Raw genomic sequence first — 25453 nt, 5'->3', positions numbered from 1 at the left:
CATCTGCAGTCCTCAGTTTCCCCTTTGTACCCCAGTGAGAGTCAGTGTGTGTGGGAGCCGTACCCCAGTGAGAGTCAGTGTGTGTGGGAGCCGTACCCCAGTGAGGGTCAGTGTGTGTGGGAGCCGTACCCCAGTGAGAGTCAGTGTGTGTGGGAGCCGTACCCCAGTGAGAGTCAGTGTGTGTGGGAGCCGTACCCCAGTGAGGGTCAGTGTGTGTGGGAGCCGTACCCCAGTGAGGGTCAGTGCGTGTGGAACTGTACCCCAGTGAGAGTCAGTGTGTGTGGGAGCCGTACCCCAGTGAGAGTCAGTGTGTGTGGGAGCCGTACCCCAGTGAGAGTCAGTGTGTGTGGGACTGTACCCCAGTGAGGGTCAGTGCGTGTGGAACTGTACCCCAGTGAGAGTCAGTGTGTGTGGGAGCCGTACCCCAGTGAGAGTCAGTGTGTGTGGGAGCCGTACCCCAGTGAGAGTCAGTGTGTGTGGGAGCCGTACCCCAGTGAGAGTCAGTGTGTGTGGGAGCCGTACCCCAGTGAGAGTCAGTGTGTGTGGGAGCCGTACCCCAGTGAGAGTCAGTGTGTGTGGGAGCCGTACCCCAGTGAGAGTCAGTGTGTGTGGGAGCTGTACCCCAGTGAGAGTCAGTGTGTGTGGGAGCCGTACCCCAGTGAGAGTCAGTGTGTGTGGGAGCCGTACCCCAGTGAGAGTCAGTGTGTGTGGGACTGTACCCCAGTGAGAGTCAGTAAGTGTTTGCGAACACTGGAGTGCCTTTCATCAAAGGTCCAAAGTCGCCTATTTCACCTAAGAATGCTGCCTATCGCTACAGTTAGTATAAAAAACCCTTGTGATAACCATCCAATCAGTATGAAAATATAATAACATTAATCTAAAGAATAATATTCAGTCATTCTATTGTTTAGTGGAGTCAAGACATAGAATGCGGCCAAGACCGTCATTTATTATCCTTCTGTGCTTGTTGAGCTTCAGTCGATGATGAGTTTTGCTGTTTTGTTGGATCCGTTCAGAAGGTTGTGAAAACTCACATCTACATTGAAGAGGGAGCATTTGGACTCACACCCAAGACAGACTATGGAACAATGGCAGATTTCAATCCTCAAAGGACAAGAGTGAACCAGACAGATTACACGGTTATCTCAGTGGAACACTGTCACCGTTATTGATACCAGCTTTTTATTCCCAATTTAGTTAATTAACAAAATTTAAATTCCTCAGATGCGGAAACAGGATCTGAACTAATATTACTTGATCATTAGTCCAGTCCTCTTCATTACCCATCCACTAAACCACTATCCAGACTACAAACACACTTGCTGAGACACTCTTGTGCTACCGATGAGACTCTGAACCTGATAATCCTTGGAGGTCAAAACATGTTGTGTTGGAAAAGCACAGCTAGACAGGCAGCATCTGAGGAGCAGGAGAATCGACATTTCGAGCATAAGACACTCATCAGGATAGAGGGCTTACGCTCGAAACGTCGATTCTCCTGCTCCTCAGATGCTGCCTGACTGAATGTACATAAAGTGAACAGGACAGTGACCAATGCAGCTACAACAATGGTTAAAAGCAAGCATAATGTAAAGGTACAGTACTGATATCTACCATGGTCCTCTGAGAGGAGGGGTTGCCAAAACCCACCTGCTCCTGCAATTCCGCCAATCGATTCGCTCGCTCCTCTTCTGAATCCGAGCTATTGGAATTGGATGAGGATTCGTGGCTGCTGTCACTCGACGACACTTTGGGCTTGGAGACGGTTGGGAGAGGCAGGGAGATGTCAGCAGGCTCATCCGGCATCTTTGCAAACCGCATTTCAAAAACATCCTAACGTGGAATAAAACAAGTCAGTGTTAGGCCACGGTGAAGACCAGGATCCCAGAGAGGGGCCGGGGTCCCGGGGACAATCAGAGACCAGGGCCGGGGTCCCGGGGACAATCACAGACCAGGGCCGGGGTCCTGGGGACAATCACAGACCAGGGCCGGGGTCCCGGGGACAATCACAGACCGGGAGCGGGGTCATGGCGCAGTCGATGTACAATGTAGTTGCATGCCTCCTTACCTGCAGTTTCCTGGCCATTGCCACCACTTCATGATCCGGAGGGTTGTACTTGTAACAGTTGGAAAACATTAAACGGATATCTGCAGCAAATCCCTGGGGGTCCTGATAATCACGACTGTCCATCTTTTTCTGCAAAAGCAGAGGACAATCAGGATCACATACTGCCAACAGTTTATTCCAGAACCAAGGCACAAACACCCTGCCACAATGCATATCAAACACACACACTCACATGTATGGCAGCTCCCCATCAAATCAAGTAAAGGAAAAATAAAAAGTAACAAACTCAAATCAATAGCTATCAACCTCAGTTTTGGAATTTTCAACAGACGACATAACTCAGCAGAGTTCTGAGGGAAGAGTTCCCGCTGGGATTTGTGAAATGCGAGTGCTTCCTCAGAATTCTCCAGCAGTACTACCAGTGAGAGACAGCCTGGAGTTTTTTGGCCACATCCTTCAAGTGTGACTTTGATGTTTCGACTCTCACTCATGGTTATGCACTGACCTTGCAGCCAAGCTATTTCATAGGGCGAGATCAAGCAGATGGAGAGAAGCTGTTCTTGCATCCCAGATTTCTGGGGGGCTTGTAGTAGGTGAGCTCTCAAGGCTGGTTCATTCAATATATTCACATTTGACAGAAACAGTTTTTCGATCAGTCAGGGAACGTGTTTTCTTGGAAAAAGCAGGAAAGTGAAGTTGAGGATGATCAGATTAGCGATGATCATGGTCTGGTGGAGCAGACTCAATGGGTTTAATGACATACTTCTGCTCCTACAGTCTCATGTTTACTTGAAAATCCAGTGTAAGCATGGATGGGTCAAACAGCCTCCTCCTGAATTATAAGTCTTGAGATTCTACAATTTCTTCACCCCAGTGCTATGTGCGCGCACGCGCACACACACACACACATATACACACACACACACACACACACACACGGGTGTAGGGGTGGGCATGCAGGTGAGCTTGTTCTGTGCCTCATTTTGTACAGGACAGTGACTACACTTCACACTGTCTTTGTATAAAGTACTCTCAGCAAAGTCCCAGGACCGTGAGAGAAACAGTCACAACACACATTCTTCCTTATTAACTCCTCCCACCCTAGGGCACGGGAGCGTATTGCTGCTCTTGAAATACATTTCAACCTGAAGGTTGATGGGCAATGGAGCTAATAACTTACAATTGGATTTGATTTGCCTTCCTATCTTTCCAGACCAAAGCAAACCCAGAACCAATCCTCAAAACCCCACAAAGCAACAGTACAAAAATCTGAAAATAAACACAACACAGTGATGGAGACCGGAGCCTGAATCCCAAATTCTAGACTGCCTCTGTTCAACAACGATCACAGTTGTCTCTCTGTTAGGGCACAGGAGAAGCTAACGTACTTTAACACTGCTGAGATCCATTGGGTGCCTAATGATTTCATGATAATCGTGCAGTTCCAAGGCCTCAGCATCGACAGGTTTGTAGAAAGGCCATGCATAGGCTGCATGTTTCTTGGATAGCAGCTCCTTCAGGATGCTGTCACAGTGCCTGAGGTGCTCCGTCAGTTTCCCCTTCTTCCCCACGGATGGCTGGAGTTCCACCTCCTCCACTTCCTTCCTTGTTTGTTTGGTGAGACACCCACTCTCCCGTCGGGATGCCAGCTTGCAAGGTTTGGGTTCTGCTGAGGCTGCAGGAGGGGACTCACTCGCAGTCATGGCACACGTGCTGGGAGTTGTAGTGTCTGCTTTCCGTTTCACACCCTTTTTCTAAAACAAGGGAACAAAAGGTTTTTAGAAATTTAGAACAAACAGGAGGAAGGCATTCTCTTGAACTCACTCCATCATTCAATGATATCCAGGACCAATACTCTACTTCAATATTACTTTCCTGAGATAGATCAGAGTTCATTCCCCAACACTTCCGGTATACCTTGATGTTTTTAATATGTAGAAATTTATAATATCAAACTTCAACATTCCCAATGACCGATGTGCTTACCACCCTCTGTGGCAGCAAAATCCAAATACTCACCTGATCCTCACTCCTCTGACTTCAGAGATTACCCCTCATTGCAATTAGATTACTTACAGTGTGGAAACAGGCCCTTCGGCCCAACAAGTCCACACCGACCCGCCGAAGCGCAACCCACCCATACCCCTACATTTACCCCTTACCTAACACTATGGGCAATTTAGCATGGCCAATTCACCTGACCCGCACATCTTTGGACTGTGGGAGGAAACCGGAGCACCCGGAGGAAACCCACGCAGACACGGGGAGAACGTGCAAACTCCACACAGTCAGTCGCCTGAGTCGGGAATTGAACCCGGGTCTCAGGCGCTGTGAGGCAGCAGTGCTAACCACTGTGCCACCGTGCCACTCATCTCAACCCTACATTGCGTGTCGCTAATTCTGAGATCATGTACCCTATTCTTGAACTCCCCCCACATACCCTCTCTCCCACCTAAAATAAATGCCGGGAGACACCCTTCCTGGGTGTACCCTGACAGGCCCAGTAATAATATAACCCAGAACAGTACAGTGCAGCACTGGAACAGGCCCTTCAGCCCACCACATCTGTGCCAACCATGATTCAACCTGTGTGTACATGGTCCATATCTCTCTATTCCTTGTCCATTCTTGTGTCTGTTCAAACATGTCTGAAATGTTACTCTCGCATCCTCCTCTGCCACCTTCCCTGACAGCACATTCCAGGCACTTCCCTGCTGAACAACTAGTGTATTTCTCTGGGGCAGCTCTCTCTTTCTGGAGGGATGGAGACCAAAACTGCACGCAATGTTCCAGTTGTGATCTCACAAAACTTCATTTCATTGAAGAAAGACATCTTTATTCTTGTCTCAAACCCCCTTGTACTGAAGGCCAACACACCATTTGTCTTAATTGTTTGCTGTATCTGCATGTTAATGCTCAGCGACTTGTGTACAAGGACCCTCTCCATCACAGCTTTGAAGTCCCAACCTATCACCACTTAAGAGATACTCTGTATTTCTGTTTATTCTACCACTGGGGAAAACCTCGCAACTCCTTCATATTGTATTCCATCTGCCACATTTCGGACCATTCAGTTAGCCAAATCCCCTTGAAGCACTGTTCCACCTTCTGCACAATTCATGCTTCCACTTGTTTTTGCAAACTTGGAAATTCTCACTGGATTTGAAACTTAACTTAATTTTTCTCTCCAAAGATGCTGCTCAGACCGACTGATTTTCTCTCACATTCTGTTTTTGTGTCCACACGCTCCATTGCCTTAGTTTTCACTTCAATACCATGCTGAACCTGAACACTCACCAGCTCGATATGTTCAACACTTGATGCTATTTAGTGTACTACTTGATTCTTTCAAAGAATTCGATCTAATTACCAGATGACCATTCCCCTCCAATGTCTCTGACAGGCTTGTGTGCCAAGGTGCCATGGGCCACTCTTGATAGGACTATAAATGGTCTTTATCATTATTCTTATATGTAGTAAGTACGCTGCTCCAATTGAATGGGATCAGTTTGTGGTTCAACATTTTCCCTCTCGTTTGGTTTCCCCTTACTTGGTACAGCCAATACTAGCCACCTTCCTGGGTCCAGGACTTTTTGCCCAGTTCCAAAGATGAACAATTGAAGCTGAGACTTTTTCATTTGCCTGGAAACCACTCACTGCACAAAAACAGGCCAATGGCATCACAGAAATAACTCCTGCTTTCAAACCTGGACTGCCTGCCCCATAGAAGGTTGGTGACAGCCATGTGCTGTATGTGGACTAACCAGCCAATAAATGGAGCCAAATGTGGAGTGGGTTGTTACCTTGGTGATTAGTTGTGTGGCTGGAGCAGTTACTGGCATCATTGAGCTGGAGGATTGAGCAGGAGCTGCTGTGACCTGGCTGAGCAAAACTGTTGGCACTGCCGTGGAGACGATGATGGGAGAAGGATAGGCTGTGGTCGAGGCTCCTGAGAAGGCAGTTGGTTCACTGGCTGAAGACACTGCTGCTACCTGCTGCACTCCTACAGAGAAAGAGAAGGAGCAGTGTAACTCCCAAGCCAAACTAGACAGCACTGAAGCATGGGGAGTATACAGGTAAATGAAGCCTTTTGGTTCTAGGTTGAAGTCACAAACAGTACAATCAACTCCTCAGTAACACTGTCTCTCTCTGCTGTAAGTAGGTACTTTGTACGGCCTTTGGGAAAGTTCTGCTGCAAACACTGAAAGGCAGGATCTCAATGTGGCCAATCCAACACCGGAAACAGGAATCAAGAGTTAGATCCATTCCTTGGATAAGAACACAATAAACACACTGCTGTAACCCCAGTGACACAGCCATTACCTAGAGCCTTAGAAAATCCATTCTGAAAGCTCTTGTGGCGTTCCTAATACTGGGCCAGGAGACTCAGGTTCACGTCCTACTTATTCTAGAGCTGCGTAATAACATCTCTGAACAGGTTGATAAGGAAATATCGAGGAGATTCATCCTGCTGTGACCAGAAAGAAACAAAAGAGACAGAAACAAACAGTCTGGATTCAGCTTTAAAAACCTTCCCTTTCCGAGGAACAGTTCTGGTCCTGTTTCTGTTTAATGCTGAGGTGTGGGATGAGTGCTCAGCAATCATCACAATCTCCCTCCTCAGAGGGTATCACAGCCCAAACTCAACCCTGGGCAGCTGAGTCATGCTCATGAAGAGCTGGCTGATCTTAGTCTTGCTGTAGAGGAGAAGAGCAAGGAGGCAAAGTTGGAGTTGTACAGAGTATTGGTCAGGTCACAACTGGATGACAGTGTGCAGTTCTGGTCACCTCACTTGAGGATGTGATGGCTTTGGAGGGGATACAGAGGAGATTCACCAAAATGTTGTCTGGGATGAAGAAATTGAGCTATAAGGAGAGACTAGATAAATTTATATTGTTTTCTTTCCAGCAGACAGAAGGGGGAAATGACTGAGGTGTATAAGATTATGAGGGTTATGGACTGGGTGAATAAAGAGCAGTTGATTCCCTTGGTTGAATCATACAATCCCTACAGTGTGGAAACTGGCCATTAGGCTAACAAGTCAACACCCACCCTCTAAACAGTAAGCCACCCAGACCATTCCCATACCCTATTACTCTACATTTACCCCAACTAATGCATCAAACCTCAAGATCCCTGAACACTACAGGCAGTTTAGCATGACCAGTTCAGCTCATCTGCACATCTTTGGATTGTGGGAGGAAACTGGAGCACCTGGAGGAAACCCACACAGACACAGGAACACTGTGTAAACTCCACACAGACAATTGCTCGAGGCTGGAATTGAACTTGTGTCCCTGGCACTGTGAGGCAGCAGTGCTAACCACTGAGCCACCATGCTGCCCTGAGGGATCAATCATAAGGCAGCATGGTTTTAGGAGAGATGAATCAAATGGGTTATACCCAAGGTTATTACAGGAAGCAAGGGAAGAGATTGCTGCGCCTTTGGTGATGTCCTTTGTGTCCTCACTGTCCACTGGAATAATGCCAGGTGGCAAATGCTATTTCCTTGTTCAAGAAAGGGAATAGGAATAATCCTGGGAATTACATACCAATCAGTCTTATGTCTGTGGTGGGCAATATTTTGGAAAAGATTCTGAGACAGGGTTTATGATTACTTGGAAAACCATAGTTTGATGAGAGACAGTCAGCAAGGCTTTGTAAGGGACAGGTCATGCCTCAGAAGCCTTAGTGAATTCTTTGAGGATGTGACAAAACAGATTGATGAAGGTGGAGCAGTGGATGTGGTGTACATGGATTTTAGAAAAGCTTTTGATGAGGTTCCCCACAGTAGGCTCATTTCCAAAGTAAGGAGGCATAGGATACAGGGAAATTTGGCTGCCTGGATACAGAATTGGTTGGCTCATAGAAGACGGAGGGTGGTAGGAGATGGAAAGTATTCAGTTTTGAGCTCGGTGACCAGCGGTGTTCCTCAGGGATCTTTCTGGGACTCTACTCTTTGTGATTTTTATAAAGGACTTGGATGAGGAAATGGAGGGGTGGGTTAGTAGGTTTGCCATTGACAAGAAGGTTGGAGGAGTAGTGGATAGTGTGGAGGGCTGTTGGAGGTTGCAACGGGACATTTACAGAATGCAGAGCTGAGCTGAGAAGTGGCAGACAGAGTTCAACCTGGAAAAGTGTGAAGTGATTCATTTTGGAAGGTCAAATTTGAATGCAGAACACAGGGTTGAAAGCAGGATTCTTAGCGTGGGGAGGAACAGAGGGATCTTGGAGTCCATGTACATAGATCCCTCAAAGTTGCCACCCAGGTTGATAGGGTTATTAAGGTGTATGGTGTGTTGGCTTTCATGAGCAGGGGGATTGAATTTTACAGCCGCGAGATTATGCTGCAGCTCTATAGAACCCTGGTTAGACAACACTTGGAATATTGCGTTCAGTTCTGGTTGCCTTGTTATAGGAACCGCATGGAAGCTTGAGACAGGGTGCGGAGGAGTTTTTAACCAAGATGCTGCCTGGACTGGGAGGGCATGTCTTATGAAGAAAGGTGGAGGGAGCTAGGGCTTATCTCATTGGAGTAAAGAGGAGTGAGCGACGATATGATGAAGATGTACAAGATGATAAATGGCACAGATACAGTTGATAGCCAGAGACATTTTCCCAGGGCAGAAATGGCTATCACAAGGGGGCATAATTTTAGGGTGACTGGAGGAAGATTTAGGGGTGATGTCAGAGGTGGGTTCTTTACACAGAGTTGCGAGTGCGTGGAATGCCCTGTTGGCGGTGGTGGTAAAGTCAGAGACATTTAAGCAATTCTTGGATAGGCACATGGATGACAGTAACATGAAGGGTATATAGGTTAGTTGCTCTTACTGAAGGATAAACTTTCGGCACAACATCAAGGGCCGAAGGGTCTGTACTGTTCTATGTTGGAAAAGGAAGTCGTTTCAGAGGGGATTTGGGAAAGAAAACTTTTTCACTCAGAGGGTGATGGGAATCTGGAAAGCACTGCCTGGGGAGATAGTGGAGGCTGGAAACCTTTCAATCTTCAAAAAGAAAAATTTGGATGAATACTTCAAATATTATAACATTCAAGCATGTGGGACCCGTGCAGGAAATTGGGATTGGCGTGCCCTTTCGTGATAGTTATGTCAGTGCAGACTTGATGGGCCAAAGGGCCTTCTGTGTGGTGTGTGAATCTATGAATCTCCTCTCCCTGAAGCTGTTGGGAGTCTCTGCCCCGACAGCTACCTTGAGTTTTACTGGTTCAGCAAAGACCGGTGCTGGAACCTGGGATCAGTGGTCTGGCCAAGTGGTGGCCTTTTTTCTGGGGTGGCAGGGATTCGCTAATGTAGACTCCAGTTTATAAACAAAATTTAAATCATTACCTTGCACCTGAATAACTTTAGTTACCTGTCTGCTTTCGACTTTTGCCCCTTGGCAATGAAGCCATCAGCTCCACCTCCTCCTGAGGCATCTGAGCAACCTTCTGCAGGAAGATCTTCTCCAGAGTCTGCGCCATCAACACAATGTCATCGCCAGGCTGAGAGACAGAAAGAGGTTCAAAAAGATGTGCACACAGGGACTGGTGACAGGTTGGTGCTACATAATAACACAAGTCATGACACATGTGCCACAAAATCTCTCTCACATCTGCTGCAACGAGAGAGATTGGAAGACAATTTACAGAACCTTACAGTGCTGTAGTGTAGCAAAATGCATTGCTACATATATGGCACCACTGAGAAATGGCATTCATATTATGTACAACGAAACAATATTACCCTCATGTTCCATTACAGGATTTCTTAAAGTAGTGTCCCACTGCCACCAGACATTTACTTCTTATTTATTCCAGCAAAATTCCAGCTTTTTAAAAACTTATTCAATCTCGCCTTAACCTACTCTCCTGCAAGAAGAATGTTCCATTTTTGTCTGGACTGTTTCTTTCCAGATGAGATAAAAATATACAGCTCAACTGAGACTGAAATAAGGAAGAAATGCTCCGGAAACAAGCCATGCATCTGTCAACACCAGAGAAAGAAGAGTAGGTTCTCAGAGGAGGGGACCCCCCTTTCCCTGTTAGCTATTAATGCACTTGGTAAATGTTCCCAGCATGCTGGTATCTATCCTTTCCGACTACAGGGGTATATTGTCTCAGATGCTCAAGGGGTTGATATGGTTAAAGTATTCATGCAGTCATTCTCTTTCCAGCCATGACGTGGCTATTTCAAGGAGAAGTGATCTAAAGGCCAATTAGAAACTAGGTTTTGAACAAGATTTCAATAAACCAAAGGTCTGGAAACTGTCAGTTCCATTTGTTTTTTTTCAATTATAGGATATTTGCAAGGCCAGCATTTCGTACCATTCTTATTATCTTTGAGAAGGTGGTACTAAACTCCCAAATATGTGGCTCATTTGGCCATTTCACGAGGCAATTCAATTCAAGGTGACATTATTCTGGAATCATGTATGGATTCAGGCCAGATAAAGACAGCAAGATTTCTTTTGTAACAGGACATAAGCTAACCAGACGGGTTTTAAAGACAATCTGTTGTCTCACACGCACTATTTCTGAGTCTAGTATTTTGTTCCAGACTTAATTAATTAACATTTAGATTTCCCAGATGATTCATCACGAGCAATATATGAGAGGACTAATTGCATAGGATAACCAATATCTTTCCTTACCTGCTCTTAAGGAAAGGCAGATTTAAAATGCAGATCAGTCATGGGCATAGAGTAATTCATGAGGGAGTAGGGGGCATTAATGACTAACAAGTCACAGGAGCTTACAGCAAGAGTCAACATTTATTTGTTCATTTCGAATTAGACAGACAGACTGATATGGTCCACATATTACCTTGTTATAGATGTAGCAGTTGGTGAACATGGTGTTGAAATCCTGCATGCACTCACTTGCACTCCAGTAATAATTGCTCTCTAACCGTTTCTTTATTGTCCCCATATCCATAGGTTGCTTGATAATTTTATGATAATCCTGGAAGTGAGATTTTTCAGGAAATGACTTAAAATCCTGAAGGAAAAAGGAGTACATTTCTTGCATATTAATACATTAACATCACGCCCCCCACTCTCTCATGACTGGAAACAACAAATGCTGGAGATCACAGTGGGTCAGACAGCATCCATGGAGAGAGAGCAAGCTGATATTTTGAGTGTAGATGACTCTTCATCAGAGCTCAAGCAAATTGTGGAGGGGACAGCATTTATGCTACACTTGGCTGGTAATAAAAGATGTTGATAGTTCTGATTAAGTGACTGGAATGTGAGAATGGCAGAATAATGGCATGTCTCCTCCTGGAACTGAATGGACATTAAGTGGGATTGGCAGGGGCGTTGGTTTCAATTGATAACAAACTACAAGAAAAGGAATAAATTTTCACACTCTGAAGGTCTTGAACTCAATATTAAGTCCGGAAGACTGTGAAGTGCCTGGTCTGAAAATGAGATGCTGTTTCTCCAGTTTACTGGGTGATTCATTGGAACACTGCATCATGCCAAGGACAGACACATGGAGCATGTGAACAGGACTCTCTTCCAACCACTGCTAGCCTCAGCCCTCTCGCAACCATCATTTTGTCGGCCTCACGTTTATCCAAACATCACCACCTGCCCACTCTGTTACGTCCTGCCCGTTCACCCAATCAGAAACATTAACTTGTTATTCACAAAAGTTCAATCTGCCACAGTATCAGCCCAAACTTACTACTGGTTTAGTAATCTTACTTTCTTTTGGAAAACCAGCAGCAACAATGTAGGACAACAGAAGTCTGACCACACAGCACTCAACTTAAATCCATTGGTAACTAAATTAAGATTAGTTACATCGTAGCCCGAGCCCTGAATAATACGTATTCAGAATTAAATGCAGATCACATTTCCACTGATTTTTGCACGGCACAGGTAGTTCCAATTCTTAGCGCGTTTTGAGAAGATTTGTAGCTCAGGTTGAGGTTTTGGATGTAGGTTTGCTCGCTGAGCTGCGAGGTTCATTCTATTCGTCAGCTAAGGACCCCTTTCAAACACTTCCAGACAGATAATTAAAGGGAAGTGATAGGAACCACTTCAGGTACGGCTCTTGAGGTACAATGGTAGTGTCCCTACCTTTGAGTAAGGAGAGCCAGATTCAGGTCCCACTGCTCTAGAAGTCTGTCAGAGCATCTCTGAATAGGTTGATGAGAAAACGCAAAAATAAAAAAAAAGGACTACTTCAGAATGTTTGTGCCAGATATCTTGGAGAGGGAGAGCACTGTCCATCAATACCCTCAAAGGTTTGACAGTGAGTGAGTGAGTGAGTGAGTGAGTGAGTGAGTGAGAGAGAGAGAGAGAGAGAGAGAGAGAGAGAGAGAGAGAGAGAGAGAGAGAGAGAGAGAGAGAGAGAGACACACACACAGAAGTCCACTCACCTCCCTTCCTACCTCTCCCTCACCTTTAATAGCCTGCACTACCCTTAATAAACATTCGTGTGGAAATTGATCAATTGGAAATCATGGCTGATTTACTAGAATTGGTTCATAGATGAAAAAGAAAATTGCACAAGTGATTGGGGGAAAAAAGCCTTCCAGATGCAAGCAACAGCACTTAGAAATATTAAAAATGGAAAGGAAGAAACCACATCCATGGCTCTTGTGATGCAGTGATACTATCCCTACTGTCAGGTCAGGTGACCCAGATTCAAATCTTATCTGCTCCAGTGGCGTGTAACAACTTCTGAACAGGTTGATTTGGAATAAAAACAAACTTTTTCAGGTGGTCTCTTGTGGTGCTGTGGTAGCATCTCTACTTCAGGGCCAGGAAACCCAGTTTTAAGTCCCATCTGCTTCAGAGATGTGTAACGACGTGTCTGAATAGGTTGCTCCAGAAACCTCAATACCTCATAACATCAGAACCATCGAGTCATTTATTGCACAAAACTGACAGCTCCAGCTTACAAATCTCACACATTCCCTTCCCCTTCACGTAAATTTACATCTTGCTTTGAAACACCTCAAACATTTTTCAATTTATGGTCCTGTTATGTGAAGATGTTTTTCTGGGTTTGTTTTTCAGTGACTCAGTTAGACTTCCCAGATTTTATCCCTCATTCTGGACTCTGCAAATAGAGAAAAGGCTTGCCTCAATTTACTCTGTCAACCCTGAGTTGGATCTCCCTGTTGCCTTATTTTTCGCAGTTTACTCAAAATGAAAGCAGTTACTGATCCAAAGTCAGAGCCAACTGAATCACCACTTGCTTTTTCAATGATAAGTACACCCTATCACAAGATTGACATCACAGAATCTCAATTATTATGGGATAGAAACAGGCTATTTCGGTGCTATTAGTACCTGCACTTGTTCTACTCCTGTTTTTTCCTCCACCCAGCACCTCATTTCTAACCAAATAATCATCCAAAGCCTTTTCAATGCCTCAGCTGAACCTGCCTCCACCCATTTCCAGGCAGTGCATCCCAGATCCTAACTACTCAGTGTGAAAACATTTTTCTCACATCATCCTTGCTTCATTTGCATATCACTTTAAATCCATGTCCTCACATAGTTTTCTTTTACAAACTGGAATCACTGTTACAAGCTACTCAGTCCAACCTGCTCATGAAATTGAAAACCTCTATCAAATCTTTGTTCTGCATTCTTTTCTCTGAGGGTAACAGTCCCACAACTGAGATTTTTCACTGCTGGAACCAGTCTCACAAATCATGTCTGTACTCTTTCCAACGTAGTCATGCCTTTCCTATAATGTAGTAACCACATCTGTGTACAATAATCCATCTGAAGTCTTATACAAAGTTAGGAGAACCATCTATATTCACATCCATTTAATATCCCTATACTGCAAGGTAATGATCTTTCAACAGTGAAACTGCAGGAACCCTGCTGATCTCCACACTCTAGCCGACAGGTACTGAGTATAATTATCTTCCTCTGTACCTAAAATAAACAAGTGCAGACCAGAATTTGGGAGCCGAGGGGGTGGTGTTTGGAACAAGGTGTCACCAGTCAAACTCAATACAGCACAGTGTGCTTCACTTCTCAAGCATTTATCCGATAGAATACATAAAAATAAATAAAGTGTCACCATTAATCAATCCCCTCTGCACGGGAAATGCCTTAATCAAATAGCACACCCCAGAACCCAACTTACCGGCAAGTTAAGTTTCTTAGCATCAACTGGGACATGGAAGGGCCAAGCGAACTGGTGTTTCCACAGTGTTTTTACCACTCCTTTCAGCATGTACTGGAGCTGGTTAGTCACACGGCCACGCTTATTGGGTTTCATAGCCTCTGGGGATGAAGTGATGACTGTTCCAACAGAGGCCAGTAGCTGGGCTGTTGCTGCTGACATGTCGGGCTCCACCAAACATCACACATCAAAGGTGATCTCTGGACTGTGCTCAGCATTCAGTGTTCCCCAAACATGGCTGAAAACCCAATTCCAACCAGTAGTCCTCTCGTCTCTGTGCAACCTGTGGAAACAAAGGCTCATGTTAGAACAGGAGTGAATGAAACATACACCACCTTTAACAGCTTCACGTGGAGGCATCACGGTATACATATCATTGCACCACCAGGCCATTATGAAAACATAACAGGTACTGTGCTGTTTGGGAACATAAGAATCAGAAGTAGGAGTCGGTCATTTGGACCCTCAAAACTACTTCGACATTTAATACAGTCAGGGCTTGATTGTGGATTTAACTCACTTTCATGCCTACCCTCTCAATAATCCATGCCTTCCTTGTGGAAGGATTTCCAAATACAAGCCTCAGGATTATAGGGATTCCAGACTCTAAGCAATGGCAGATCCTGCCTTTTTTATACAAGAAAACACGTCACCAAACAGTTCTGGCACCAGGTGCAAAGAAGCAGTGTATCTAATGCACAAACCGAGCTGGGACCAAGGTAATGAAACAGGGAATTCAAAATACCCACCAGACCTCAATCACAGGATGAAAATTTCAAAACATTGACATCAGCTTTAAAACCGAACAACTGAAAACTTGCATAGGACAACTGCCACCAGATCCAAGGTTATCAAATAATACAATCTGCAACATGGATCATTTTACATTAACTAGCTCCTTTCTGATTCACTGACAGGTTCAGGCAATGACAAGATATGAAGTAGCAAATACAAGAAACAACCCAAAACCACTCACTGAAAGGGGAAGACTCAGAAACAGCCAAAGCAGCAACAGTGAACCAGTCTATGTTGGTCCTAAGTGTACTGAGCATTCATTAACTGCAAAATAAGAATCAGTCAGGATTCCTACTCATGATCAATGTCAGTGACACATGCTGGGAATGCTCACACTGTCCTTTTACACCACTTATCCAAAAGCATGACCAACTGAGAATTCCTGTTTCATGTGTGTCGAGTTCTGCACTTTTTGAGAAAAGTCTAGTGACTTTAGGAAGGATGCGAAGCTTTACAAGGTTTTGGAACGTTTATGTTAGTGATGCTATTTGATTGCAAGTTATTGTTGTTGACTTCATCGTGTCAGCAAAAACACTCAAACTCAACATCAAACACAACACAAGCCACAAAAATACATCAAATACCCCATAACACACCAAGATGCCCTCATTGTAAAACATGGTATGTGGCATACTGCAAAATAGCATGATTTTAATTTGTTACTTTACAAACTGGGATATCAGAGTACCCTATGGAACCTCAGGCTATACAGAACAATCTCGATTATCTGAACTAGACTGGCAGGGAGTATTTTGTTTGGGTAATGGGTCATTCAGATAACTGATCTGATCGTAAACAAGCAGCACGGTGGCACAGTGGTTAGCACTGCTGCCTCATAGCGCCACAAACCCGGGTTCATTTCCCGCCTCAAGCAATTGTCTGTGTGGAGTTTTCACATTCTCCCCATGTCTGCGTGGGTTTCCCCCAGGTGCTCTGGTTTCCTCCCACAGTCCAAAGATGTGCAGGTTAGGTGAACTGGGCATGCTAAATTGCCCGTAGTGTTAGGTGAAGGGGTAAATGTAGGGGAATGGGTCTGGGTGGGTTGCTCTTCCGAGGGTCGGTGTGGACTTGTTGGGCTGAAGGGCTTGTTTTCACACTGTAATGTAATGTAATCTAATGTAATCTAATCTAATCAGTAATTTGAGTGCTAGTTATCGGACGTGCCTTGGTTATTCGCCATTGCATGCCATGATGCTGTTTAACTGATAACTGAATGCTGAGTTGCCGGATGCCATTTTTAAGGGACCTTAAGATCTGGTTCAGATAACTGATGCTTGAATAATCAAGGTTGTACTGTACTCAATAACGACAGTCACCAATTAGTTGAATAATAGAATGAGATCTCAAAGCAGCAAATTCTAAAGATCATATAATTGGCATGGAATGCAATTTATTTTCATTGTAATCAGTGACCCTGCTTCTAGTCATGACCCCATTTTTGATCATGAGTCAAACAAGAAAAACTAAATCATTAATTGAGGTATTACCTACCGACTTATGGGATACATGTCAAATCCCACATCACGTCATTATAGCTGAGCCAAAACCAAGAACCAGCAGAACACAATATTTGTGTGAAAACTCAATGAGCAGCAGTGATGAACAATCAAAAAATATATGGCCACGAATTTTAATTAAAACCTACTTAGTTTAAAATGTATTTAAAAATACAAAGATGGACAATTATTGAAATCTGGATTGGTGGAGAGGAAGTACGCCTTTGGGTTGGAAGGGGAAATTTTGGGGAAAGAGATAGCTGCTTGAGGTGGGAAAAGTATGACAGATGAGAGGAAGGGGCTAAGTAACACACACACACACACAAGCACAGAGAGTTGGGGCAGTGGAGGACTGGCAGATCACGATTCCTTGGTAGAGTCTTCAGGCAATACAGGGATGGCTATAAAAGGAAGCAGTATAACAATGTTGATCAATTCCTACTATAAGAAAGGCTAGTATCTCACATTGTTCCTCAATTCAGACCATATGGTTAAAACTTAATATCAAAGAAGGAGCCATCAGCAGCAATTATATGTGAACACCACCAGCTTCAAGTTCCCCTCCAAGCCACACACCATCTTGATTTGGAAATATGTCATCACTACTGTTGGGTCAAAATTCAGGAACTTGCTCCCTTATAGCACTGTGGTCTATCGACACCAAATAGATTGCAGTAGCTCAAAGTGACAGCTCACCACCACATTCTCAAGGGCAACTAGGGATAAGCAATAACATTGGTCCAGAAGTGAGGCCCACATCCTATAAATGAATAAAAATAATTCAGGGACAAAGATGGCCAGAAATTCTACCAACGTCAGAGAATTGCAAGAATAGTTGGGTCGTAATATTAGCAGGTTTCAAGTGCCTCAAAATTAACAAGGGAAGACGAAGTGCTAAAAGCTACAGGGAGGGCAATTAGCTAGTTTTGAGAAGGGGTGCAATTCTTAAAATGTACCCAGAAGAGCTTTTTAAGCCCACATACAGAATCCAAAAAAAGGTGGTGCTGCTCATAATTTTAGAGAATTTGGTTAAGCAAATGTATTAAGAGATATGAAGTTAGACTACAGATCAGGCATAATCTCATTGAATACCTGCAAGTGCTCAAGGGGCTGAATGGTCATCTCCTGTTCCTATGAACGAAGCCAGGCCAACAGATAAAATAACAGTGGGGGAGCACTTTGGTGGCAGTAACAAGAACTCAGTAAGATACAAGGTAGGCATGGAAATTCACAGTAATACAAAGAAAGTGCAAGGGGCTGTTTTACGTTAGAAAACCAAAGGGGGGATTGAAAGAACACCAGCCGGTGAAATATTGGAAATTTCAAAGGCATTTTATAAGAATATTTGAGGCAAAGGATAAAGTAGAGCCCAAAACTACACATAAAATGCTGGACAAGTTTAGCAACTGTGGAGAGATAAACCTAGCAGTGACTTCTGTTCGAATTGGGACTTCTTCAGAATTAGCCAAACAGCAGAATGTAAAGACTGCTGTATGAAGGTTGTTTTTGTGACTTGGAGCCTGGGTTCAGGGCATACCACAAGGTTCAGTTCTGAGTGCCTTGTAGTTTGTTGTGGACATTAATGATCAAACCATAAATGTTGAAGGATTAATGAGCAAGTTCGTAGAAGACCATAAAACATAGGAGTGGAAGGCAGGCCATTCGGCCCATCGAGGCCACTCCGCCATTCAATCATGGCTGATGGGATTTCAACTCCACTTACCCGCAGTCTCCCCAAAGCCCTTAATTCCTTGTGACATCAAGAATCTATCAATCTCTGCCTTGAAGACATTCAGTGTCCCGGCCCTCCACTGCACTCTGCGGCAATGAATTCCACAAGCCCACCACTCTCTGGCTGAAGAAATGTCTCCGCATTTCTGTTCTGAATTTACCCCCTCTAATTCTAAGGCTGTGTCCACGGGTCCTTGTCTCCTCGCCTTACGGAAACAATTTTCTAGTGTCCACCCTTTCCAAGCCATGTATTATCTTGTAAGTTTCTATTAAATCTCCCCTTAATCTTCTAAACTGCAATGAATACAATCCCAGGATCCTCAGCCGTTCCTCATATGTTAGACAACCATTCCAGGGATCATCCGTGTGGATCTCCGCTGGACACGTTCCAGTGCCAGTATGTCCTTCCTGAGGTGTGGGAACCAAAACTGGACACAGTACTCCAAATGGGGCCTAACCAGAGCTTTATAAAGTCTCAGTAGCACAACAATGTTTTTATATTCTAACCTTCTTGAGATAAGTGACAACATTGCATTCGCTTTCTTAATCACGGACTCAACCTGCATGTTTACCTTTAGAGAATCCTCGACTAGCACTCCCAGATCCCTTTGTACTTTGGCTTCACGAATTTTCTCACCGTTTAGAAAGTAGTCTCTGCTTTTATTCTTTTTTCCAAAGTGAAAGACCTCGCATTTGCTCACATTGTATTCCATCAGCCATTTCCTGGACCACTCTCCCAAACTGTCTAGATCCTTCTGCAGCCTCCCTACTTCCTCAGTACTACCTGCCTGTCCACCTAACTTCGTATCATCGGCAAACTTCACTAGAATGCCCCCAGTCCCTTCATCCAGATCATTAATATTTAATGTGAACAGCTGCGGCTCCAACACTGAACCCTGCAGGACACCACTTGTCACCGGCTGCCATTCCGAAAAAGAACCTTTTATCCCAACTCTCTGCCTTCTGTCAGACAGCCAATCCTCAATCCATACCAGTAGCTCACCTCGAACACCATGGGCCCTCACCTTGCTCAGGAGGCTCCCGTGTGGCACCTTATCAAAGGCCTTTTGGAAGTCTAGATAGACCACTTCCACTGGGTTTCTCTGGTCTAACCTACTTGTCACCTCTTCAAAACAATTAATATTCAGATACAGGGTTGGAGGATTTGAGCTACAGGGAGAGGCTGAATAGGCTGGGGCTGTTTTCTCTGGAGCATCAAAGACGGTCAATATTCAGGGAGAAAGCCATTGTCTGCAAGAGATGTGGTTGGTCTGGTCAGACGGGCTGAACAATTGTAAATTGAATTTAAAAGTGAAAACTGTGAAGTGGTGCAATTCATGAGGACTGACAAGGCAAGGGGGCATATGGTGAATGGCTGGATACTAGGGAGTTCTGTGCTGGAGGCAGGGACGGTGGTCATAGAAATGGACAGTACGGAAACAGACAATTCAGTCCAACTCAACCATGCCATCCAGATATCTGAACCTGATCTAGTGCCATTTGTCAGCATTAAGCCCATTTCCCTCTAAACCCATCCAATTCATATACCTATCCAGATGCCTTTTAAATGTTGTAATGTTACCAGCCTCCACCACTTCCTCTGGCAGCTCATTCCACACATGCACCACCCTCTGCATGGAATCATTGCCCCTCAGGTCCCTTTTAGATTTCTCTCCTCTCACCCTAAACTTATGCTTTCTAGTTATGGATTTGACTACTCGAGGGAAAAGACCTTATCTATTCACCCTATCCACGCTCATGATTTTATAAGCCCCTATAACATCACCCCTCAGCCTCCGATGCTCGGGAGAAAACAGCCCCAGCCTGTTCAGCCTCTCCCTATAGCTCAAATCCTCCAACCCTGGCAACATCATTGTAAGTCTTTTCTGAACCCCTTCAAGTTTCACAACGTCCTTCCGATCTGAGGGAGACCAGAATTGCTCACAATATTCCAAAAGTGGCCTAACCAATGCCCTGTACAGCCGCAACATGACCTCCCAACTCCTGTACTCAATAATCTGACCAATAAAGGAAAACATACCAAACTCCTTTTTCACTATCCTACCTACCTGCAACTCCACTTTCAAGGAGCTATGAACCTGCAGTCCAAGGTCTCTTTGTTCAGCAACACTCCCTAGGACTTTACCATTAAGTGTATAAATCCTGCTAAGATTTGCTTTTCCAAAATGCAGCACCTGACATTTATCGAAATTAAATTCCATCTGCCACTCCTCAGCCCATTGGCCCATCTGTTCAAAATCCCGTTATACTCCGAGGTAACTTTCTTTCCTGTTCAGTACTCTTCCAATTTTGGTGTCATCTGCAAACTTACTAACTATATTTTATATGTTCAGAACCAAATATTTATTTAAACGACGAAAAGCAGTGGACCCACTGCCACAGGTCTCCAGTCTGGAAGATTACCCTCCACTACCACCCTGTCTTCTACTGTGAGCCTGTTTTGTATCCAAATGGTTAGTCCTACCTGTATTCCATGAGATCTAACCTTGCAAACCAGTCTCCCATGGGGAACGTTGTCAAACACCTTACTCAAGTCTATATAGATCACGTCCACTGCTCTGCCCTTATCCAATCCTCTTTGTTACTTCTTCAAAAATGATTTCCCAAGCACAAAGCTATGCTGACGATCTTTGATCAGTCTGTGCCTTTCCAAATATTCGTAAATCCTGTCCATCAAGATTCCATCAAACAACTTATCCACCTCCAGTGTCAGGCTCATTGGTCTATAGTTCCCTGGCTTTTCCTTACCACCTTTCTTAAACAGTGGCACAACGTTAGCCAACTTCCAGTATTCCAGCACCTCACCTGTGACTATCGATGATACAAATATCTCAGCAAGGGGCCCAGCATTCACTTCCCTAGCTTCCCAGAATTCTAGGGTACACCTGATCAGATCCTGGGGATTTATCCACCCTTGTGTGTTTTAAGACATCCAGCACTTCCTCCTCTGTAATCTGGACATTTTTCAACATGTCACCATCCATTTCCCCACATTCTATATCTTCCATGTCCTTTTCCACAGTTAACACTGATGCAAAATACTCATTTAGTATCTCCCCCATTGTTGATCTTTGAGGGGTCCTATTGTCTCCGACTTACCCTTTTGCCCTTAAAGTATTCACAGAATTCCTCTGGATTTTCCTTAACCCGATTTGCCAATGCTATCTCATGTCCCCTTTTGGTCCTCCTGATTTCCCTCTTAAGTATACTCCTATTGCCTTTATACTCTTCTAAGAATTCAGTTGATCTCTGCTGTCTATATCTCACATATGCTTCCTTCTTTTCCTTAACCAAACCCTCAATTTCTTTAGTCATCCAGCATCCCGTTTACCTCCCAGCATTCCCTTTCACCCTAACAGGAACATACTAGCTCTGGACTCTCGTTATCTCATTTAGAGTCATAGAGATGTACAGCATGGAAACAGACCCTTCGGTCCAACCCATCCATGCCGACCAGATATCCCAACCCAATCTAGTCCCACCTGCCAGCACCTGGCCCATATCCCTCTATTCATATACCTATCCAAATACCTCTTAAATGTTGCAATTGTACCAGCTTCCACCACATCCTCTGGCAGTTCATTCCATACACATACCACCCTCTGCGTGAAAAAGTTGCCCCTCAGGTCTCTTTTATATATTTCCCCTCTCACCCTAAACCTATGCCCTCTAATTCTGGACTCCCCAATCCCAGGGAAAAGACTTTGTCTATTTATCCTATCCATGCTCCTCATAATTTTGTAAACCTCTATAAGGTCACCCCTCAGCATCCGACGTTCCAGGGAAAACAGCCCCAGCCTGTTCAGCCTCTCCCTATAGCTCAGATCCTCCAACCCTGGCAACATCATTGTAAATCTTTTCTCAACCCTTTCAAGTTTCACAACATCTTCCCAATAGGAAGGAGACCAGAACTATACGCAATATTCCAACAGTGACCTAACCAAAGTCCTGTACAGCCGCAACATGACCTCCCAACTCCTGTGCTCAATACTCTGTCCAATAAAGGAAAGCATACCAAACGCCTTCTTCGCGATCCTACCTACCTGCGATTCCACTTTCAAGGAGCTATGTACTTGCACTCCAAGGTTCAGCAACACTTCCCAGAACCTTACCATGAAGTGAATAAGTCCTGCTAAGATTTGCTTTCCCAAAATGCAGCACCTTGAATTTATCTGAATTAAACTCCACCTGCCACTTCTTCTCAGCCCATTGGCCCATCTGGTCCAGATCCTGTTGTAATCTGAGGTAACCTTATTTGCTGTCCACTACACCTCCAATTTTGGTGTCATCTGCAAACTTACTAACTGTACCTCTTATGCTCGCAACCAAATCAATTGTGTAAATCACAAAAAGTAGAGGACCCAGCACCGTTCCTTGTGGCACTCCACTGGTCACAGACCTCCAGTCTGAAAAGCAACTCTCCACCACCACCCACTGTCTTCTATCTTTGAACCAGTTCTGTATCCAAATGGCTAGTTCTCCCTGTATTCCATGAGATCTAACCTTGCTAATCAGTATCCCATGGGGAACCTTGTCAAACGCCTTACTTGAAGTCCATATAGATCACATCTGCTGCTTTGCCCTCATCAATCCTCTTTGTTACTTCCTCAAAAAACTCAATCAAGTTTGTGAGACATGATTTCCAATGCACAAAGCCATGTTGATTATCCCTAAACAGTCCTTGCCTTTCCAAATACATGTACATCCTGTCCCTCAGGATTCCCTCCAACAACTTGCCCACCACCAAGGTCAGGCTCACTGGTCTATAGTTCCCTGGCTTGTCTTTACCACCATTCTTAAACAGTGGCACCACGTTTGCCAACCTCCAGTCTTCCGGCACCTCACCTGTGACTATCGATGATACAAATATCTCAGCAAGAGGCCCAGCAATCACTTCTCTAGCTTCCCACAGAGTTTTCGGATACACCTGATGGGGTCCTGGGGATTTATCCATTTTTAACCGTTTCAAGACATCTAGCCCTTCCTCCTCTGTAATCTGGACATTTTGCAAGATGTCACCGTCTATTTCCCTACAGTCTATATCTTCCATATCCTTTTCCACAGTAAATACTGATGCAAAATATTCATTTAGTATCTCCCCCAATTTCTGTAGCTCCACACAAAGGTCGCTTTGTTGATCTTTGAGAGGTCCTATTCTCTTAGTTGAAAAATGTCATGCTGGAAAAACACAGCAGGCCAGGCAGCATCCGAGGAGCAGGAGAATCGACGTTTCGGGCATAAGCCTCCCTGAAGGAGGGCTTATGTCCTAAACGTCCATTCTCCTGCTCCTCGGATTCTGCCTGGCCTGCTGTGTTTTTCCAGCACGACATTTTTCAACTCTGGTACTCCAGCATCTGCAGTCCTCACTTTCTCCTCAGGCCCTTTTCTCTCCCTAGTTACCCTTTTGTCCTTAATATATTTGTAAAAACCCTTTGGATTCTCCTTAATTCGATTTGCCAAAGCTATCTCATGTCCCCATTTTGCCCTCCTGATTTCCCTCTTAAGTATACTCCTACTTCCTTGATACTCTTCTAAGGATTCACTCGATCTATCCTGTCTATACCTGACATGTGCTTCCTTCTTTTTCTTAACCAAACCCTTGATTTCTTTGCTCATCCAGCATTCCCTATACCTTTCAGCCTTCCCTTTCACCCTGACAGAAATATATTTTCTCTGGATTTTTGTTATCTCATTTCTGAAGGCTTTCCATTTTCCAGCCGCCCCTTTACCTGCAAACATCTACCTCCTTCAACTTTCGAAAGTTCTTGTCTAATACAGTCAAAATTAGCCTTTCTCCAATTGTGAACTTCAACTTTTAGATCTGGTCTATGTTTTTCCATCACTATTTTAAAACTAATAGAATTATGATCACTGGCCCCAAGCACTCCCCCACGGAAACTTCAGTCACCTTCCCTGTTGAAGCAGTCTACCCTTCAGCAATACGCACAAATACATCACCATCACAAAGGTCCTTCACCCCTCACCAACTCTTCACAAAACCCACCCCATCCCCCCCACTCACCACTCCCTCACATTCCCCAAAACTACTGCCTCCATCCCTACCTGCCTCCCACCCCACTGTCGCAATCCCCACCTCGAAGACAACCCCCACACACCAGGGTTTCACTCCTCTGCCCTGACACCCTACCCTTCGGTGAATTCCACTCCATCCCCAAACACCAGCGCTCTATTCCTCTCTCACTCCTTCTCCGCCAACTCTCTCCATTGTGGCCCCACCGTGGGTCTCTCTGCCTCTCTGGTTTTCTATCTCCCCCTCCTGTCTTTAGCCTCCTACCACCCATCACCCCACCCCCCCCACTCCCCCCACTCCACCAACCTGAGCTCTCTCCCTCTCTCCACCATAACTCCCTGCTCTGTCTGGTACCCTCCCCCTCGCGCCCTCTCTCTGGTTCCTCTCTCCCATCCCCCTCCAATTGGGGCCCCCACCTACCTCTTGACCCACTCCCCCACTTTCCCCTTGTCTCTTACCCCCCCCACCAAGTTTTCCCTCTCTCTCCCCTCCCTCTCACAGTTTTCCCTCTCTTCCCCGCTCAGTTTTCCCCCTTTCTACCCCCTCCCGGTTTTCCCTCACTCCCTCCCTCCCCCTCACCCAACGGTTTTCCCTCTCTGCACCCCCTGCCCACCCACCCCCAGTTTTCCCTCTTCCCTCCCCCATCCCCCTCGGTTCTCCCTCTCCCCACACACCCCACCCCCCGGGTTTCCCTCTCTCTCCCCCACCCCCCGGGTTTCCCTCTCTCTCCCCCACCCCCCGGGTTTCCCTCTCTCTCTCCCCGTTACCTCTTTCCGTCGCTACCTTGACCGTCGTTCGGAGCGCGCTCAGAGAGTGCGGCTGCGCGGGGGTTGCGCAGTGGGCACCGGGAGTTGTAGTTCGGGCTGACCCTCTTGCAGCGCGCGGCGACCACCAGCCCGGACTACAGCTCCCGGCAAGCAAGGGACACGCAGGCGCAGTGAGGCAGTAAATACTGGGATGGAAATAACGGACTTGACCCGAGAGGGGGAGGCAGCGGTGGGTGTGCCGCACTGTTGGAGGGTCAGTGCTGAGGGAGTGCCGCACTGTCGGAGGGTCAGCGCTGAGGGGGTGCCGCACTGTCGGGGGGTCAGCGCTGAGGGAGTGCCGCACTGTCGGGGGGTCAGCGCTGAGGGAGTGCCGCACTGTCGGGG

At 45.4% G+C, this 25453-nt stretch overlaps 1 protein-coding gene across 5 annotated transcripts in view; it reads right to left on the bottom strand.

Moving 5' to 3' along the window:
* The window catches only part of LOC132825976 (bromodomain-containing protein 3-like), a 48201-nt gene extending 23069 nt beyond the window's left edge, over window positions 1-25132 (bottom strand). The window contains exons 1-8 of one of the 5 annotated variants that reach the window (XM_060841680.1): window positions 25070-25132; window positions 14190-14511; window positions 10890-11063; window positions 9440-9569; window positions 5872-6071; window positions 3457-3822; window positions 2069-2197; window positions 1651-1833 (exon numbers count right to left, since the gene is read on the bottom strand). In XM_060841680.1, the coding sequence (XP_060697663.1) occupies window positions 1651-1833; window positions 2069-2197; window positions 3457-3822; window positions 5872-6071; window positions 9440-9569; window positions 10890-11063; window positions 14190-14390 (1383 nt within the window). In that variant the 5' untranslated portion in view covers window positions 14391-14511; window positions 25070-25132. Of the gene's footprint in view, window positions 1-1650; window positions 1834-2068; window positions 2198-3456; window positions 3823-5871; window positions 6072-9439; window positions 9570-10889; window positions 11064-14189; window positions 14512-14977; window positions 15012-18822; window positions 18895-25069 lie in introns of those variants that run through there. The other 4 variants (XM_060841683.1, XM_060841682.1, XM_060841681.1 and 1 more) reach the window with 4 other exon arrangements.
* Between the last annotated feature and the right edge of the window lie 321 nt (window positions 25133-25453).

The sequence above is a fragment of the Hemiscyllium ocellatum genome, chromosome 21, assembly GCF_020745735.1.
Source record: "Hemiscyllium ocellatum isolate sHemOce1 chromosome 21, sHemOce1.pat.X.cur, whole genome shotgun sequence".
NCBI lineage: Eukaryota > Metazoa > Chordata > Chondrichthyes > Orectolobiformes > Hemiscylliidae > Hemiscyllium > Hemiscyllium ocellatum.
This window is presented reverse-complemented; position numbering and strand designations above follow the sequence as displayed.